Source organism: Gobio gobio, assembly GCF_949357685.1.
Source record: "Gobio gobio genome assembly, chromosome: 5".
Taxonomy (NCBI): domain Eukaryota; kingdom Metazoa; phylum Chordata; class Actinopteri; order Cypriniformes; family Gobionidae; genus Gobio; species Gobio gobio.
The window spans coordinates 1,965,407-1,987,906 of NC_137101.1; the positions used below are offsets into that span (position 1 = coordinate 1,965,407).

The window sequence follows — 22,500 nt, forward strand, 5'->3', positions numbered from 1 at the left end:
AAGTTTATCACCATGACGACGGGGTGTTGCAAGGGCGTTGCTATGGTGTTGTCATGATGAGAAGGTGTTTCTTAAGTGTTGCTAAGTTTTTTTTTGCATTTGTACATTTTCTGAAAGAAATGTGACTTCAGTTTTTATCACCATGACGACAGAGTGTTGCAAGAGTGTTGCTCTGTGGTTGCTCTGTGGTTGCTAAGGTGTTGCCATGATGACAGGGTGTTCTTATGCGTTGCTAAGGTGTTTTTTTGTATTTGTACATTTTTCTGGAGGAAATGTGACTTCATTTTACCTGTGCAAGTTTATCACCATGACGACAGGGTGTTGCAAGAGGGTTGCTCCGTGGTTGCTAAGGTGTTGCCATGATGGCAGGGTGTTGTTATGCGCTGCTAAGGTGTTTTTTGTATTTGTAAATTTTTCTGGAGGAAATGTGAGTTCTTTTTACCTGAGCAAGTTTATCACCATGACGACGGGGTGTTGCAAGGGCGTTGCTATGGTGTTGTCATGATGACAAGGTGTTTCTTATGTGTTGTTAAGGTTTTTTTTGTATTTGTACATTTTCTGAAAGAAATTTGACTTTAGTTTTTATCACCATGACGACAGAGTGTTGCAAGGGCATTGCTATGGTGTTGTCATGATGACAAGGTGTTTCTTAAGTGTTGCTAAGTTTTTTTTTGTATTTGTACATTTTCTGAAAGAAATGTGACTTCAGTTTTTATCACCATGACGACAGAGTGTTGCAAGAGTGTTGCTCTGTGGTTGCTAAGGTTTTGCCATGATGACAGGGTGTTCTTATGCGTTGCTAAGGTGTTTTTTTGTATTTGTACATTTTTCTGGAGGAAATGTGACTTCATTTTACCTGTGCAAGTTTATCACCATGACGACAGGGTGTTGCAAGAGGGTTGCTCCGTGGTTGCTAAGGTGTTGCCATGATGGCAGGGTGTTGTTATGCGCTGCTAAGGTGTTTTTTGTATTTCTAAATTTTTCTGGAGGAAATGTGAGTTCTTTTTACCTGTGCAAGTTTATCACCATGACGACGGGGTGTTGCAAGGGCGTTGCTATGGTGTTGTCATGATGACAAGGTGTTTCTTATGTGTTGCTAAGGTTTTTTTTGTATTTGTACATTTTCTGAAAGAAATTTGACTTTAGTTTTTATCACCATGATGACAGAGTGTTGCAAGGGCATTGCTCTGTGGTTGCTAAGGTGTTGCCATGATGACAGGGTGTTGTTATGTGTTGCTAAGTTTTTTTTGTATTTGTACATTTTCTGGAGGAAATGTGAGTTCTGTTTACCTGAGAAAGTTTATCACCATGTCGACAGGTTGTTGTAAGGGCGTTGCTCTGTGGTTGCTAAGGTTTTGCCATGATGACAGGGTGTTATTATGCGTTGCTAAGGTTTTTTTTGTATTTGTACATTTTCTGGAGGAAATGTGAGTGCTGTTTACCTGTGCAAGTTTATCACCATGACGACGGTGTTGCAAGGGCGTTGCTCTGTGGTTGCTAAGGTGTTGCCATGATGACAGGGTGTTGCAAGGGCATTGCTATGCGGTTGCTAAGGAGTTTTTTTTGTATTTGTACATTTTCTGGAGGAAATGTGAGTTCTGTTTACCTGTGCAAGTTTATCACCATATCGACAAGTTGTTGCAAGGGCGTTGCTATGCGGTTGCTAAGGTGTTTTTTGGGTTTGTAGAGTGAGTTAATGCAAATCTCAGCGGTTGCTTTATACACACATGCATTGTGTTTTTGTGATCATACAGATGTTTGGCTGCAAATAATTTTTTAAGCCATCAGCACTGTGGAATTTTTGATGTAGATAAACACGTCTTTCCTTGTAATGACTTCGTTTTTAAAGGATGATCGATTAATTGTGTTGACGGATCGCGTTCTCCCTGTTTTAGTCAAATGTATTCGTAGTGAAATATTGCAGTCCACCTTCTATACAGGTTTTGTCTGAAAAATTGTGAGATATAACGTGTGTGGTCAGTGTGTGACGTTCATGCATCTGTGTGTGTGTGTGTGTGTGTGTGTGCGTGTGTTTGTGTGTGTGTGCATATATGTGTGTGTGTGCGTGTGTGTGAGTGAAATGTGCACTTTATGGTTGTTCTGGAGGTCAAGCTATAATATATTGTGGTTTGTTGTGTGTTGGTGCTGTGTTCTTGTGTTTTGTGTGTGTGTTAGTCATTATTAGCTGCTTGTCCAGCTTGAGATTGAGTCAGAGCTCATCTGGAATTCACCACACACACACACACACACACACACACACACACTCGCTCTCTCGGTTTATGAATGCATCACAGTGTGTCAGTGTAAAGTGACTGTGATGGAGACAAACACTGGCCGTCTGTAATCAAACAGAAACAACGCGACACATTTACAGATCCACTTTATCCGCTTTTAAAGAATTCAGAGACATTTTGACTCATCACTTATGAATACTGAGGCATAACCTCATTATTGACTCAAAAGAATATGATCAAGAAAATGAATGAGTACATTTGTTTAAACGGTATTTGTAAATTTTCTGAATGAATTTGTGAGTTATTTTTGTGAGCCATGACGGCATGATGTTGCACAGGCATTTCCTATGCAGTTGCTAAGGTGTTGCCATGGTGACAGGGTGTTGCAAGGGCATTGCTATGCAGTTGCTAAGGTGTTTTATTGTATTTTTACATTTTCTGAAGGAAATGCGAGTTCTGTTTACGTGTGCAAGTTTATCGCCATGACAACAGGGTGCTGCAAGGGCATCTCTCTGTGGTTGCTAAGGTGTTGTCATGACGATAGGGTGTTGCAAGGGTGTTATGTGTCTGTAAGGTTTTTTGTATTTGTACATTTTCTGGAGGAAATGAGAGTTCTGTTTACCTGTGCAAGTTTATTGCCATGACAACAGGGTGTTGAAAGGATGTTGCTCTGTGTTTGCTAAGGTGTTGCCATGATGATAGGGTGTTGCAAGGGCATTGCTCTGTGGTTGCTAAGGTGTTGCCATGACGATATGGTGGTGTTGTTTTGCATTGCTAAGGTGTTTTTGTATTTATCTGGAGGAAATGTGAGTTCTGTTTACCTGTGCAAGTTTATCGCCATGACAACAGGGTGTTGCAACGGTGTTGCTCTGTGGTTGCTAAGGAGTTGCCACAACGGTAGGATGTTGCAAGGGTTTTGTTAAAGATTGCTAAGTGTTTTGTATTTGTACATTTTCTGAAGGAAATGTGAGTTTTGTTTACATGCGCAAGTTTATTGCCATGACAACAGGGTGTTGCAAGGGCATTGCTCTGTGGTTGCTAAGGTGTTGCCATGACGATATAGTGGTGTTGTTTTGCATTGCTAAGGTGTTTTTGTATTTATCTGGAGGAAATGTGAGTTCTGTTTACCTGTGCAAGTTTATCGCCATGACAACAGGGTGTTGCAACGGTGTTGCTCTGTGGTTGCTAAGGAGTTGCCACAACGGTAGGATGTTGCAAGGGTTTTGTTAAAGATTGCTAAGTGTTTTGTATTTGTACATTTTCTGAAGGAAATGTGAGTTTTGTTTACATGCGCAAGTTTATCGCCATGACATGTTGAAAGGTCGTTGCTCTGTGGTTGCTAAGGTGTTGCCATGATGATAGAGTGTTCCAAGGGTGTTGCTATGCGGTTGCTAATGTGTTCTTGGTGTTGTGCATTATTACGATATTTCTCTGTGGTTGCTAAGGTGTTGCCATGACGATAGGGTGTATGCATTGCTAAGGTGTTTTTTTAAGGTGTTAACCTGAGTTCTTTTTACCTGTGGAAGTTATATTTCAATTTTGCCAGAGGTGGACAGTAACTAAGTACATTTACTTGAGTACTGTACTTAAGTATACTTTTTGAGTATCTGTACTTTACTTGAGTATTATTTTTTCAGGAAACTTATTTTTGAAAGACAAATATCGTACTTTTTACTCCACTACATTTCTATCAAGGTTTTCAAAGTCGAAAATCGTTTCTGTTGCAGCTTTGAAAGTCAGTTTTGTTTTTAGACAGCCTATCAGTAATCACTCATGTAGGGTCATGTGAAGTTTCCCAACATTTTTTGAACACTGATCAGTTTATAGCGAAATGGAAGAAGACGGTTCCTCGGCACAGTGTGTGCACACATGGCTATACTTAGAAAGTGTGTTTCAGTTTTCTCAAAAGATTAAAGATTAGTTTAGTTGGCATACTCTTGATGCATGTCTCATAAAATGTTCAAAAATTACTACATACTACATACACACTACTTACACTACATACAACATACCACATACAACATACACACTACTTACACTACATACAACATACCACATACAACATACACACTACTTACACTACATACAACAGACCACATACAACATACACACTACTTACACTACATACTACATACCACATGCTACATACACACTACTTACACTACATACAACATACCACATACAACATACACACTACTTACACTACATACAACATACCACATACAACATACACACTACTTACACTACATACAACATACCACATACAACATACACACTACTTACACTACATACAACATACCACATACAACATACACACTACTTACACTACATACAACATACCACATACTACGTACACACTATTTACACTACATACCACATACAACATACACACTACTTACACTACATACTACATACCACATACTACATACACACTACTTACACTACATACAACATACCACATACAACATACACACTACTTACACTACATACAACATACCACATACAACATACACACTACTTACACTACATACAACAGACCACATACAACATACACACTACTTACACTACATACAACATACCACATACAACATACACACTACTTACACTACATAGTACATACCACATGCTACATACACACTACTTACACTACATACACACTACTTACACTACATACAACATACCACATACAACATACACACTACTTACACTACATACTACATACCACATACAACATACACACTACTTACACTACATACAACATACCACATACAACATACACACTACTTACACTACATACTACATACCACATGCTACATACACACTACTTACACTACATAGTACATACCACATGCTACATACACACTACTTACACTACATACACACTACTTACACTACATACAACATACCACATACAACATACACACTACTTACACTACATACTACATACCACATGCTACATACACACTACTTACACTACATACACACTACTTACACTACATACAACATACCACATACAACATACACACTACTTACACTACATACTACATACCACATGCTACATACACACTACTTACACTACATACACACTACTTACACTACATACAACATACCACATACAACATACACACTACTTACACTACATACTACATACCACATGCTACATACACACTACTTACACTACATACACACTACTTACACTACATACAACATACCACATACAACATACACACTACTTACACTACATACAACATACCACATACAACATACACACTACTTACACTACATACAACATACCACATACTACGTACACACTATTTACACTACATACTACATACCACATACAACATACACACTACTTACACTACATACTACATACCACATACTACATACACACTACTTACACTACATACTACATACCACATACTACATACACACTACTTACACTACATACAACATACCACATACAACATACACACTACTTACACTACATACAACATACCACATACTACATACACACTATTTACACTACATACTACATACCACATACAACATACACACTACTTACACTACATACTACATACCACATACAACATACACACTACTTACACTACATACTGCATACCACATACAACATACACACTACGTACACTACATACACACTACTTACACTACATACAACATACCACATACAACATACACACTACTTACACTACATACAACATACCACATACAACATACACACTACTTACACTACATACAACATACCACATACTACATACACACTATTTACACTACATACTACATACCACATACAACATACACACTACTTACACTACATACAACATACCACATACAACATACACACTACTTACACTACATACAACATACCACATACAACATACACACTACTTACACTACATACAACATACCACATACAACATACACACTACTTACACTATATACAACATACCACATACAACATACACACTACTTACACTACATACAACATACCACAAACAACATACACACTACTTACACTACATACAACATACCACATGCTACATACACACTACTTACACTACATACTGCATACCACATACAACACACACACTACTTACACTACATACTACATACACACTACTTACACTACATACAACATACCACATACAACATACACACTACTTACACTATATACAACATACCACATACAACATACACACTACTTACACTACATACAACATACCACAAACAACATACACACTACTTACACTACATACAACATACACACTACTTACACTACATACCACATACTACATACACACTACTTACACTACATACAACATACCACATACTACATACACACTACTTACACTACATACAACATACCACATACTACATACACACTACTTACACTACATACTACATACCACATACTACATACACACTACTTACACTACATACAACATACCACATACTACATACACACTACTTACACTACATACAACATACTACATACACACTATTTACACTACATACTACATACCACATACAACATACACACTACTTACACTACATACGATTCCAACTAATGGAATGATGTATGATGCTCCCGCTGTAAGTGACATGACGGCAGAATGAAATGGTGCTTTTACAGACGTGTGTCACTGCATGTTGGCGTTTATTGGCTTCACATGTCAAATCGAGTCAGTTTTATGTGTACATCACGTTTCAACGCCTCTTTACAGCAAATACTCTCACAAACGAGAGGATGTTGAGATGTAATGAGGAAGGGCCTTATCTGTGTCACACCAACTGCTCTTTCAGGACAAGACCTGGAATAAACCTCGTTTAATCAGGAACACACACTCAAACCTTGTGTAAGATGGTAGAGTCAGAATTTGGTGTAAACAGAATGAGAACATGGATCCATCATGCCTTGTTTCCACTGTGCAGGCTGGTGGTGGTGGTGTAATGGTGTGGGGGATGTTTTCTTGGCACACTTTAGGCCTCTTAGTGCCAATTGGGCATGGTTTAAATGCCACGGCCTACCTGAGCATTGTTTCTGACCATGTCCATCCCTTTATGAGCACCATGTCCCCATCCTCTGATGGCTACTTCCAGCAGGATAATGCACCGTCACAAAGCTCCAATCATTTCAAATTGGTTTCTTGAACATGACAATGAGTTCACTGAACTAAAATGGCCCCCACAGTCACCAGATCTCAACCCAATAGAGCATCTTTGGGATGTGGTGGAACTGGAGCTTCGTGCCCTGGATGTGCATCCCACAAATCTCCATCAACTGCAGATGCTCTCCTATCAATATAAGCCAACATTTCTAAAGAATGCTTTCAGCTCCTTGTTGAATCAATGCCATGTAGAATGAAGGCGAAAGAGGGTCAAACACAGTATTAGTGGTGTTCCTAATAATCCTTTAGGTGAGTGTAGATCAAAGGCGCATAACAGATATTAATATTTCAACAGGTTGGTAATTTAACAATATTTCAGTTTACGAAATACGGTTATTTACTGTAAATTTAACTTAAATCCGTAAAATCTGTTGCTACCGTATTTTTTACGGTAAAGTTCTAGCTGCTGGTTTCTTACTGTACATTTTACTGGGATTTTGTTTACAGTGTATACTACTAATAAAGCCGATCTCTGGGGGCCCCGAAAGTGCGTGGGCCCTTAGAATCGGCGACGCCCCTAAAAGCCTCTGTGAAAGAGGCTCAGATGTGCTCGGCTCTCTGCAGTGTGAATCTGAGGAGTAAGTGCAGATGAAGAATATCCTCTGAAAACTGATCTGAGAGCTGCAGCTTTGAGCCCAATGAAAGCCACGCTTCCCCCCCCGAGCAAAGGCTTGACATTCTACCTTTGCAGGATAACATCTCCAGCTCACGGCACAACTGAGGGAAGCACCACAAAGACTGCAGTCGCATACCAGCGTTATCATAATTACACAGAGAGAGAGTCTTTCTGTGCAGGCTTTTGATATTTATACAGAATATGGCGGCAGAAATCATCTTCGTCATCATCTCTGAATCTGCTGGTGTTTTAGTGGATGTACACTGGCGTGTTTTTGAAAGAAAAGCATCTCGTCTACTCACTAAAACTGCGTTTATTTGATCAAAAATACAGTAAAAATAGTGAAATATTATTGTAATGCAGATCAGATGTTCTCTATGTGAATATATAGTAAAGTGTAATTTATATCATGTGATCAAAGCTGAAATTATCAGCAGTCTTCAGTGTCACATGACCCTTCACTGATCATTCTCATGATGAACATTTATGATTATTATCAGTGTTGAAAACTGATTTTCTGTACTTTTGTCAAGTTTGGGGAAATTCATACTTTTATTTAGTATTAAACTGATCAAAAGTGACAGCTATAATCTTGCAAAAGTATGTAACTTTCTATTAATCAGAGAATCCTGAGAAATAAAATGTATCACGACTGTTTTCAACACTGATAATAATCATAAATGTAATCATAAATCTTAACTTTTGTATAAGCACGGGTGTAAACGAGTGAACTAACTACAAACATACACAAAATTTGTTTTAGATTTATACACAAAATTACATTTGCTGATTTTAATTTATATATTTATTATTTTTGTATATATATATATATATATATATATATATATATATATATATATATATATATATATATATATATATATTAATTGTATTTTTTATTTTAAATTAATCTATTTTTTATTTTATTTCATTTTTATTTTAGTTTAATATTTTTAATTGTATTTTTTATTTTAATTTAATATATTTTAATTTCATTTAATTTAATTTTTTAATTTAATATATTTTTTTATTTTAGTTCAATATTTTTAATTGTATTTTTTATTAATATTTCAGTTTATTTTTATTTGTTTTTATATATATTTATATTTGAATCTATTTTTTATTTCATTTTTTGTTTTATTTTTGTTTTAGTTTAATATTTTTAATTGTATTTTTTTATTTAAATGTTATTTTATTTGTATTTTATTTTATTTTTTAATTTAAAATATTTATTATATTTTAATATTTTTCATTGTATTTTTTACTTAAATTTAATATTTTTTATTTCATTTTTTATTTAATATATTTATATATATATTTAAAAAAAAAAATTTTTTATTATTATTATTATTATTTTATTTTATTTTTATTTTATTTTTTTATAAAAAAATCCTCAAACTTTCTATTCATCAAAGAATCCTGATTGATGATGATTATAGTGAAGGATCATGTGACTCTGAAGTCTGGAGTAATGGTGATAAATTCAGCTTTGATCACAGGATATAAATTGCACTTTACTATATATTCACACAGAGAACATCTTATTTACATTATAATAATATTTCACTATTTTTACTGTATTTATGATCAAATAAATGAGCAGAACAGACGTTGTAATGAAAGCAACAGTATTTGAGTGTTTCTCACGAGCGGCGTGAGATCTCACGTTCACACATTAACAGCTCAGATTCAGCAGGAGAGGATAATGATCCACTCAGACTGACAGAGAGCAGAAACACACTTATCCTCTTCATTATCCATGTGTGTGTGTGTGTGTGTGTGTGTGTTCCTAACTCATCGCATAACTCATTTCCACAATAACTCACAGCCTCGTGGCCGATCTCAGTCCGTCACGTCCAGATCAGACGCTTTATGTATTTTACATCCAGAGTCAGCTTTATTTATCCAGCACGGATTATTCCCAGGACAATAACAGATCATCAAATATGACACAAACACAGACTCAGATGTAATTACAGTCATTATCAGCTTCAGTGTGGATTCAGTTCAACTAAAGCAGCTCTGCAGAAAACAGGGTCATCATTTAATAATATGATATCATCAATTATTGACTTATTTTAACGACCAAAAATAATAATATTTATCTATCTCACATTTTGTGTCACCACATGATTTTAATCTTAATGGAAAATTACAATTTATCAATTCATTTTTTTTATAATTTACATTTTTTTCATTTAAAATTTTATTTAATTTTTAATTGTATTTATTTATTTATTTTTGTGTGTTTGTTTGTTTTATGTGAAATACTTCAACTGTATTATTTTATTTTATTTCATTTTTTCTTTTCTTTTATAATTGTTATTTTCTTTTATTTCATTTTTTTTTTTTTACATTTTTATACCTATCTCACATTTTGTGTCATCATATGATTTTCCCCATAATGGAAAAGGACATTTTATTTATTTATTTATTTACTTATTTATTTATTTAAAATGCTTTATTTTAATTTTATCATTTAATTGTATTATTAATTTTAATTTGTTATTTATTAATAATAAATTAATTAATTATTATTATTTATTGAATTTTTATTTTATTATTATTGATTTTTTTTTAAATTGTATTGAATTTTAAATTTTATTTGTGTGGGTGTTTGTTTGTTTTATTTTAAATTCTTTAATTTTATTATTATTTTTTTTAAATTATATATATATTTTTATTAAAATGTTGTTTTTTATTATTATTTTTTATTTTTATACCTATCTCACATTTTGTGTCAGCATATGATTTCCCCCCTAATGCAAAAGGACAATTTATTTATTTATTTATTTATTTGTTTGTTTGTTTATATGTTTTAAATTCTTTATTTTAATTTGTATCATTTTATGTTATTATTAATTTTAATTTATGTTATTTATTATTTTATAATTAATTAATTATTTTAATTAATTCATAGAATTTTTTTAGTTTGGTTTTATTTTACTTTATTATATTTAATTGAATTAAATTTTAGATTAATTAATTCAATTAATATATTTTAGCTATATTTGATGTTTATTTATATTTTCAGTTTTTTTGCTGTAAAAGAATAAAATCACACTATGTTTCAAACACGTTTCAAAACCTTAGACAAGTGAATGTAAAATAATTCATATTAATAATTTGATCTCCTGTGAGTTTTTCTTAAGTTTTCTTATATCTAAAAATATAAAGCTAATTGATAATATTGATCAGAATATAAGAGTGGCGGCCCAGATGTGGAGCTGGCGCTCTGGGAGCTCCTCATTAATTGGGCGTTGTGGTGTCCAGATGTGTGTGTGTGTGTGTGTGTGTGTGTGTGTGTGTGTGTGTGTGTGTGTAAGCGAGACGCGTGAAGGTGAAGCCTCACTCAAAAAAGTGAGCTTTCACTGTTGTTAGTCGCTCAACTCATCCTTGTTCACATCACTCAAAAAACTCATGTAACTAAATGTACTTCGATTTACTGAGTTGTTTCTACTAAAAATGAATATTGTCAGCTTTACTTAATAAGTGTTTGTTCGGTCAACTTAACATCGCTGAGTGAAACAAACAAACTGGCCAGTGGATCTGTAGTTCCCAGCATGCTTTGCAAGGGACTGCATTAGGAGAGTAAATTTAGCGATTAAAGTGTTATTTTTAGGGCTGTCAAAAGATTAATCGCGATTAATCGCATCCAAAATAAAAGTTTGTGTTTACATAATATATGTGTGTGTACTCTGTTAATTATTATTTATATATAAAGACACACACAAGCATGTATATATTTAAGAAAAAAATATTATTTTTATATATAAAACATTTATATTTATATATATTATAGATTATATAAATTAAGTATATACATGCAAATATTCCTTAAATATATACATGAATGTGTGTATATTTATATATAAATAATAATTAACAGAGTACACACATATATTATGTAAACACAAACTTTTATTTTGGATGCGATTAATCGCGATTAATCTTTTGACAGCCCTAATATAAATATAAATGTTTTATATATAAAAATAATATTTTTTTCTTAAATATATACGTGCTTGTGTGTGTATTTATATATAAATAATAATTAACAGAGTACACACACATATATTATGTAAACACAAACTTTTATTTTGGATGCGATTAATCGCGATTAATCTTTTGACAGCCCTAGTTTTCACATAACATAATAAACTTTTATAAATTGAACATAACATTATTAAGTAATCTGCACATATAAATATTATGTAACAGTGACAAATTCAAATGGTTTGTATTGACTTAAAGAAATGTTGTCAGCTTTACTTGACTTTATTTTGTTCGTATAACTAAATTGACTCAATATAGTTGTGTGGAACCACTTGACGCAACTTTTTAAAGTAAATTCAACAAATATTTTTTTTGAGTGCTGTCTGTCTCTCCGTCTGTCTGTCTGCAGGTGGGATCTTTGAGTCGATAGAGAGCGGCCCGTCCGGACCAGAAGAACTGGCCTTTAAATTCGCCCTGAACACCATCAACAGGAACCGGACACTTCTGCCCAACACCACCCTGACCTACGACATCCAGAGAATCAACGTCTTCGACAGTTTCGAGGCGTCCAGGAAAGGTGCGGAGTTCCCTTTAACCGCTCCAGTTCTGGCTCTTTTATCCTCCGCTCGCTGGCCTATATTTCCGGCCTCATTTGTAATGTTAAAGGGTTAGTTCACCCAAAAATGAAAATTCTGTCATTAATTCCTCACCCTCATGTGGTTGGACACCCGTCAGACCTCCGTTCATCTTCAGACACAAATGAAGATATTTTAGTGTAAATCTGATGCTCTGAAAGGCCTCCATTGGCTCAATGCACAGTTCACTCTCAAGACCCTTAAAAGACACTAAAGACTAAAGTTACAAAGTCCATCTCACTACAGCGGTTCTACAATAACTTTATGAAGCGACGAGAATAGTTTTTGTGCGCAAAAAAACCCTAAATAACGACTTATATAGTGATGACGATTTCAAAACACAGCCTCATGAAGCTTCGAAACGTTATGAATCAGTGAGTCGATTCAGCGGTTCAGAGCGTTATGAATCAGTGAGTCGTTTCAGCGGTTCAGAGCGTTATGAATCAGTGAGTCGATTCAGCGGTTCAGAGCGTTATGAATCAGTGAGTCGATTCAGCGGTTCAGTGCGTTATGAATCAGTGAGTCGATTCAGCGGTTCAGAGCGTTATGAATCAGAGAGTCGATTCAGCGGTTCAGAGCGTTATGAATCAGTGAGTCGATTCAGCGGTTCAGAGCGCTATGAATCAGTGAGTCGATTCAGCAGTTTGGCGGTTTGACACGCGATCCGAATCATGAATCGACTCACTGATTCATAACGCTTCGAAGCTTCATGAGGCCGTGTTTTGAAATCGTCATCACTATATAAGTCGTTATTTAGGGTTTTTTTGCACACAAAAACTATTGTCGCCGATTCATAAAGTTATTGTAGAGCCGCTGTAGTGAGATGGACTTTGTAACGACGTCTTTAGTGTCTTTTAAGGGTCTTGAGAGTGAACTGTTGGGGTAACAGCTTAGGACCCAGGACCAGTTGTGAAAAATGAAGACCAGGAGTCAGATTAATTAAAGAAAATTTTACTGAGGAATAGTTTGCAGTTTCATCAGCAGAAGCCAGCTCAAGAGGAGTTCGTAGGCCGCGCTCCCTCTAACAGTCTCCCCGCCTCCGTCTAACGTACATACAATTTTCTGAACAGTTATACTGTTTTCAAGGTCTAGACACGTCATTACTGCCATGTGGAATGATTCTGATTGGTTCTAACAACATGCAATGTAAGCAACTTTCCACACGTAGACAGATAGGAGCATATATCTCTAAAAATGCGTAGACTTGATGTCGCCCAGGCCCAGATTAGTCCCTAGTGACCTCGGAGGTCACAGAAAAGACGCCTTCAAGTCTAGAATCGTCTGCCGAAAGGACCATCTCCAATACTGGATCTGCACAGAATCATGAGACGCACACACAAAGCTCCACAGAATAGCAGTTTCCATCAAGGTCGGAACATCTTAACTAACTATCAACAAAGCACTTCTCCAAAACATGCTGATACTACATTTAGCACAGAAGTGACTTTATTCTATTCTATAAAGAAAGAAAAGTATATCAGAGAGGTACATTTCTCTGAGTCCCCAAAAGAGTCCCATAGCTGTGACATAGGTGGGAAATAGAATGGGAAGTGAAATTGGGCTCAATTTAGAGAAATGGCATGTGCGGCGCTTCTGCTGTCAGAGAACATCCCGCTTTAAAACGGAGACTGGGATGAAATGGACAAAGAGATGCGGCTCGTTGGAATATGTGCATTAGTGACCTCGACTGCTGCGTTTCTAACATAGAAATCTAATGGACAGAGAAGCGTCCGGACATATGAATCCATCCTCCTTTACTCGCTCCAAACACAAACACAACACGAGTCGAGGCTGAAGTACACTGTCACACTCTCAGAGGAAGAGCTCAGAAAGTTCTGCTTTATCTAGATGCAAGACCTAAAAAACAAATATACTGTAACCACTACACAAGAATGCAATTATTTATATATAAAAAATATATATATATTTGTAAATAAACCCCAAAATGTAAATAATAATCAAGAATCTGATTATTTGTAAATAAAAACAAAAATGTAAATAATCATGAATAAAATGTAAATAATAATCAAGAATGTAAATATTTGTAAATAAAATGTAAATATTTGTAAATAAACCCCAAAATGTAAAACATAAACAATCATGTAAAAATTTGTAAATAAAAGGTAAATATTTGTAAAAAAAAAAAAACAAATGTAAAAATGATCAAATCATGCAAATATTTGTAAATATTGATATCCAAGAATGTAAATATTTGTAAATAAAATGTAAATATTTGTAAATAAACCCTAAAATGTAAAACATAACAAATAATGTATTTGTACATAAAATGTAAATAATTATAAATGAAATGCAAATATTTGTAAATAAACTCCAAAATCTAATCATGTAAATATTTGTAAATAATAATGTAAATATTTTGTAAATAAACCCCAAAATGTAAACCATAAACAATCATGTAAAAATTTGTAAATAAAAGGTAAATATTTGTAAAAAAAAACCAAATGTAAAAATTATCAAATCATGCAAATATTTGTAAATATTAATATCAAAGAATGTAAATATTTGTAAATAAAATGTAAATATTTGTAAATAAACCCTAAAATGTAAAACATAACAAATAATGTATTTGTACATAAAATGTAAATAATTATAAATAAAATGCAAATATTTGTAAATAAACTACAAAATCTAATCATGTAAATATTTGTAAATAATAATGTAAATATTTTGTAAATAAACCCCAAAATGTAAATAATAATCAAGAATCTGATTAAAAACTGTCACACTCTCAGAGGAAGAACTCAGAAAGTTCTGCTTTATCTAGATAATAAAACACATTCAGTGGCTCTAAACTTAAATTAAGCTGCAAGACCTAAAGAAAATGTGTGTGTTTACTGTAACCACTGCACAAGAATGCAATTATTTACATTAAATATATATATTTGTAAATAAACCCCAAAATGTAAACAATAATCACGGATCTTATTATTTGTAAATGTAAATAATTATGAATAAAACTGCAAATAATAACCAAGAATGTAAATATTTGTAAATAAAATGTAAATATTGGTAAATAAACCCCAAAATGTAAAACATAATCAATCATGTAAATATTTGTATATAAAAGGTAAATATTTGTACATAAAATTTAAATATTTGTACATAAAATTTTAATAATTATAAATACAAATAAAATGTAAATATTTGTAAATAAACCCCCAAATAAAAAATAAAATGATGTACATATTTGTAAATAATTATATCCAAGAATGTAAATATTTGTACATAAAATGTAAATATTGGTAAATAAACCACAAAATGTAAAACATAATCAATCATGTAAATATTTGTAAATAAAAGGTAAATATTTCTACATAAAATGTAAATATTTCTACATAAAATGTAAATATTTCTACATAAACCCCAAAATGTAAAAATATCAAATCATGTAAATTTTTATAAATAATAATAACCAAGAATGTAAATAAAATATAAATATTTGTAAATAAACCCTAAAATGTAAAACATAATCAATCATTTATTTGTACATAAAATATAAATATTTGTACATAAAATATAAATATTTGTACATAAAATGTAAATAATTATAAATAAAATGTAAAAATTTGTAAATATACCCCAAAATGTAAAAATCGAATCATGTAAATATTTGTAAATAATAATATCCAAGGATGTAAATATGTTTACATAAAATGTAAATATTTTGTCAATAATAATCAAGAATGTAAATGTTTGTAAATAAATGTAAATAATTATAAATAAAAATAAAATGTTAATATTTGTATATAAACCCCAAAATATAAAATAAAAATCAAATCATGCAAATATTTGTAAATAAAATGTAAATGTTTGTAAATAACCCCAAAATTTAAAATCAAATCATATTCATTTTTGTAAATTATAATAACCCAGAATCGAAATATTGGTAAATATTTGTAAATAATAATCAGAATCTAAATATTTGCAAATAAGAAATCACATATACACTCTAAAAAAAGGCTCGTAATCATAGGGGAACCTTTTTTAGTGCTATATAGCACCAATTTTGGTGCTTCAGTGGTTCTTCAGCGGTTCTTCAGAGGTGCTATATAGCACCTTAGTCAAAGAACCGGTGAAGAACCTCTGAAGAACCGCTGAAGAACCTTTGAAGAACCGCTGAAGAACCACTGAAGCACCAAAATTGGTGCTATATAGCACTAAAAAAGGTTCCCCTATGATTACGAGCCAAGAACTATTTTTGGTGCAATATAGAACCTTTTTTTTTTAGAGTGTATAACGTCAATATTTTGCGAATAAAATGTAAATATTTGTAAATAAGAAATCAAGAATGTTTACAACTCTAAATAAGAATCAAGAATGTAAATATTTCCTGCTGAGCAGCGTTTGATTGGTCCTGTGTTCTTTTCTGCTGTCCAATCACCAGCCTGCGAGCAGCTCTCCCTGGGCGTGGCAGCGATCTTTGGCCCCTCCCACAGCTCGTCAGCCAATGCGGTGCAGTCGATCTCCAACGCTCTGGGCGTGCCTCACATTCAGACCCGCTGGAAGCATCAGGTGTCGGATAACAGAGACTCGTATTACGTCAGTCTGTATCCGGACTTCTGCTCGCTCAGCCGGGCCATCCTGGACCTGGTGCACTTCTTCCGCTGGAGGACGGTCACAGTGGTGTATGACGACAGCACCGGTGAGCATCAGCCAATCACACGACCTCACTGCACACTACGCTTTAAGCATAGTTCGTGAAAACTATTCTGCATTCGTCCAGATATAAATATGATTTTTTTTATATATATTAATAATATATTTTACAAATATTTTAAATCCAGCTTTGGGTAAATTATTTTGGATTATTTATACTTTTAAAAATATAATTTTCACTCAAGAAGACCGTTAAAATTACTTTTGCAGACAAAAAATCTATTAAAAAATCAATAAGTGTACCTTATGAGTGTACCTTATGAGTGTACCTTATGAGTGTACCTTATGAGTGTACGGTATGAGTGTACCTTATGAGTGTACCTTATGAGTGACCTTATGAGTGTACGGTATGAGTGTACCTTATGAGTGTACCTTATGAGTGTACGGTATGAGTGTACCTTATGAGTGTACCTTATGAGTGTACGGTATGAGTGTACCTTATGAGTGTACCTTATGAGTGTACGGTATGAGTGTACCTTATGAGTGTACCTTATGAGTGACCTTATGAGTGTACCTTATGAGTGACCTTATGAGTGTACGGTATGAGTGTACCTTATGAGTGTACCTTATGAGTGTACGGTATGAGTGTACCTTATGAGTGTACCTTATGAGTGTACGGTATGAGTGTACCTTATGAGTGTACCTTATGAGTGTACGGTATGAGTGTACCTTATGAGTGTACCTTATGAGTGTACCTTATGAGTGACCTTATGAGTGACCTTATGAGTGTACGGTATGAGTGTACCTTATGAGTGTACCTTATGAGTGTACGGTATGAGTGTACCTTATGAGTGTACCTTATGAGTGTACCTTATGAGTGTACGGTATGAGTGACCTTATGAGTGTACCTTATGAGTGACCTTATGAGTGTACCTTATGAGTGTACCTTATGAGTGTACGGTATGAGTGACCTTATGAGTGTACCTTATGAGTGTACGGTATGAGTGTACCTTATGAGTGTACCTTATGAGTGTACGGTATGAGTGTACCTTATGAGTGTACCTTATGAGTGACCTTATGAGTGTACCTTATGAGTGACCTTATGAGTGTACGGTATGAGTGTACCTTATGAGTGTACGGTATGAGTGTACCTTATGAGTGTACCTTATGAGTGTACGGTATGAGTGTACCTTATGAGTGTACCTTATGAGTGTACCTTATGAGTGACCTTATGAGTGACCTTATGAGTGTACCTTATGAGTGTACCTTATGAGTGTACGGTATGAGTGTACCTTATGAGTGTACGGTATGAGTGTACCTTATGAGTGTACCTTATGAGTGTACGGTATGAGTGTACCTTATGAGTGTACCTTATGAGTGTACGGTATGAGTGTACCTTATGAGTGTACCTTATGAGTGTACCTTATGAGTGTACCTTATGAGTGTACCTTATGAGTGACCTTATGAGTGTACCTTATGAGTGTACCTTATGAGTGTACCTTATGAGTGACCTTATGAGTGTACCTTATGAGTGTACCTTATGAGTGTACCTTATGAGTGTACCTTATGAGTGTACCTTATGAGTGTACCTTATGAGTGACCTTATGAGTGTACCTTATGAGTGTACCTTATGAGTGTACGGTATGAGTGTACCTTATGAGTGTACGGTATGAGTGTACCTTATGAGTGTACCTTATGAGTGTACCTTATGAGTGTACCTTATGAGTGACCTTATGAGTGTACCTTATGAGTGTACCTTATGAGTGTACCTTATGAGTGACCTTATGAGTGTACCTTATGAGTGTACCTTATGAGTGTACGGTATGAGTGTACCTTATGAGTGTACGGTATGAGTGTACCTTATGAGTGTACCTTATGAGTGTACCTTATGAGTGACCTTATGAGTGTACCTTATGAGTGTACCTTATGAGTGTACCTTATGAGTGACCTTATGAGTGTACCTTATGAGTGTACCTTATGAGTGTACCTTATGAGTGTACCTTATGAGTGTACCTTATGAGTGACCTTATGAGTGTACCTTATGAGTGTACCTTATGAGTGTACGGTATGAGTGTACCTTATGAGTGTACGGTATGAGTGTACCTTATGAGTGTACCTTATGAGTGTACGGTATGAGTGTACCTTATGAGTGTACCTTATGAGTGTACGGTATGAGTGTACCTTATGAGTGTACCTTATGAGTGTACCTTATGAGTGACCTTATGAGTGACCTTATGAGTGTACGGTATGAGTGTACCTTATGAGTGTACCTTATGAGTGTACGGTATGAGTGTACCTTATGAGTGTACCTTATGAGTGTACCTTATGAGTGTACGGTATGAGTGACCTTATGAGTGACCTTATGAGTGTACCTTATGAGTGTACCTTATGAGTGTACGGTATGAGTGTACCTTATGAGTGTACCTTATGAGTGTACCTTATGAGTGACCTTATGAGTGTACCTTATGAGTGACCTTATGAGTGACCTTATGAGTGTACCTTATGAGTGACCTTATGAGTGTACCTTATGAGTGACCTTATGAGTGTACCTTATGAGTGTACCTTATGAGTGTACCTTATGAGTGTACGGTATGAGTGTACCTTATGAGTGTACCTTATGAGTGTACCTTATGAGTGTACTTTATAAGTGTACCTTATGAGTGACCTTATGAGTGTACCTTATGAGTGACCTTATGAGTGTACGGTATGAGTGACCTTATGAGTGTACCTTATGAGTGACCTTATGAGTGTACGGTATGAGTGTACCTTATAAGTGTACCTTATGAGTGACCTTATGAGTGTACCTTATGAGTGACCTTATGAGTGTACGGTATGAGTGTACCTTATGAGTGTACCTTATGAGTGTACGGTATGAGTGTACCTTATGAGTGTACCTTATGAGTGTACGGTATGAGTGTACGGTATGAGTGTACCTTATGAGTGTACCTTATGAGTGTACGGTATGAGTGTACCTTATGAGTGTACCTTATGAGTGTACGGTATGAGTGACCTTATGAGTGTACCTTATGAGTGACCTTATGAGTGTACGGTATGAGTGTACCTTATGAGTGTACCTTATGAGTGTACGGTATGAGTGTACCTTATGAGTGTACCTTATGAGTGTACGGTATGAGTGTACCTTATGAGTGTACCTTATGAGTGTACGGTATGAGTGACCTTATGAGTGACCTTATGAGTGTACCTTATGAGTGTACCTTATGAGTGTACCTTATGAGTGTACGGTATGAGTGACCTTATGAGTGTACCTTATGAGTGACCTTATGAGTGTACGGTATGAGTGTACCTTATGAGTGTACCTTATGAGTGTACCTTATGAGTGTACGGTATGAGTGTACCTTATGAGTGTACCTTATGAGTGTACGGTATGAGTGTACGGTATGAGTGTACCTTATGAGTGTACGGTATGAGTGTACCTTATGAGTGTACCTTATGAGTGTACGGTATGAGTGTACCTTATGAGTGTACCTTATGAGTGTACGGTATGAGTGACCTTATGAGTGTACCTTATGAGTGACCTTATGAGTGTACGGTATGAGTGTACCTTATGAGTGTACCTTATGAGTGTATCTTATGAGTGTACCTTTTGAGTGTACGGTATGAGTGAACGGTATGAGTGTACGGTATGAGTGTACCTTATGAGTGACCTTATGAGTGTACCTTATGAGTGTACGGTATGAGTGTACCTTATGAGTGTACCTTATGAGTGTACGGTATGAGTGTACCTTATGAGTGTACCTTATGAGTGTACCTTATGAGTGTACGGTATGAGTGTACCTTATGAGTGTACCTTATGAGTGTACGGTATGAGTGTACCTTATGAGTGACCTTATGAGTGTACCTTATGAGTGTACGGTTTGAGTGTACCTTATGAGTGTACGGTATGAGTGTACCTTATGAGTGTACGGTATGAGTGTACCTTATGAGTGTACGGTATGAGTGTACCTTATGAGTGACCTTATGACTGTACCTTATGAGTGTACGGTATGAGTGTACCTTATGAGTGTACGGTATGAGTGTACCTTATGAGTGTACGGTATGAGTGTACCTTATGAGTGACCTTATGAGTGACCTTATGAGTGTACCTTATGAGTGTACGGTATGAGTGTACGGTATGAGTGTACCTTATGAGTGTACCTTATGAGTGTACGGTATGAGTGTACCTTATGAGTGTACCTTATGAGTGTACCTTTTGAGTGTACGGTATGAGTGTACGGTATGAGTGTACCTTATGAGTGACCTTATGAGTGTATGGTATGAGTGTACCTTATGAGTGTACGGTATGAGTGTACCTTATGAGTGTACCTTATGAGTGACCTTATGAGTGTACCTTATGAGTGTACGGTATGAGTGTACCTTATGAGTGTACGGTATGAGTGTACCTTATGAGTGTACGGTATGAGTGTACGGTATGAGTGTACCTTATGAGTGTACGGTATGAGTGTACGGTATGAGTGTACCTTATGAGTGTACGGTATGAGTGTACGGTATGAGTGTACGGTATGAGTGTACGGTATGAGTGTACCTTATGAGTGTACGGTATGAGTGTACGGTATGAGTGTACGGTATGAGTGTACCTTATGAGTGTACGGTATGAGTGTACGGTATGAGTGTACCTTATGAGTGTACGGTATGAGTGTACCTTATGAGTGTACGGTATGAGTGTACGGTATGAGTGTACGGTATGAGTGTACCTTATGAGTGTACGGTATGAGTGTACGGTATGAGTGTACCTTATGAGTGACCTTATGAGTGTACCTTATGAGTGTACGGTATGAGTGTACCTTATGAGTGTACCTTATGAGTGTACGGTATGAGTGTACCTTATGAGTGTACCTTATGAGTGTACCTTATGAGTGTACGGTATGAGTGTACCTTATGAGTGTACCTTATGAGTGTACGGTATGAGTGTACCTTATGAGTGACCTTATGAGTGTACCTTATGAGTGTACGGTATGAGTGTACCTTATGAGTGTACGGTATGAGTGTACCTTATGAGTGTACGGTATGAGTGTACCTTATGAGTGTACGGTATGAGTGTACCTTATGAGTGACCTTATGACTGTACCTTATGAGTGTACGGTATGAGTGTACCTTATGAGTGTACCTTATGAGTGTACGGTATGAGTGTACCTTATGAGTGTACGGTATGAGTGTACCTTATGAGTGACCTTATGAGTGACCTTATGAGTGTA

General features: G+C 35.1%; 1 protein-coding gene across 1 annotated transcript in view; it reads left to right on the forward strand.

Moving 5' to 3' along the window:
• Nucleotides 1-22,500, forward strand: part of LOC307127242 (glutamate receptor ionotropic, kainate 2) — a gene marked incomplete at its 5' end in the record, with an annotated part of 88,198 nt that overhangs the window by 3,130 nt on the left and 62,568 nt on the right. The window contains 2 exons of the mRNA XM_079818363.1: nucleotides 12,445-12,612; nucleotides 17,076-17,333. Coding sequence (XP_079674489.1) covers nucleotides 12,445-12,612; nucleotides 17,076-17,333 — 426 coding nt within the window. The remainder of the gene's footprint in view (nucleotides 1-12,444; nucleotides 12,613-17,075; nucleotides 17,334-22,500) is intronic.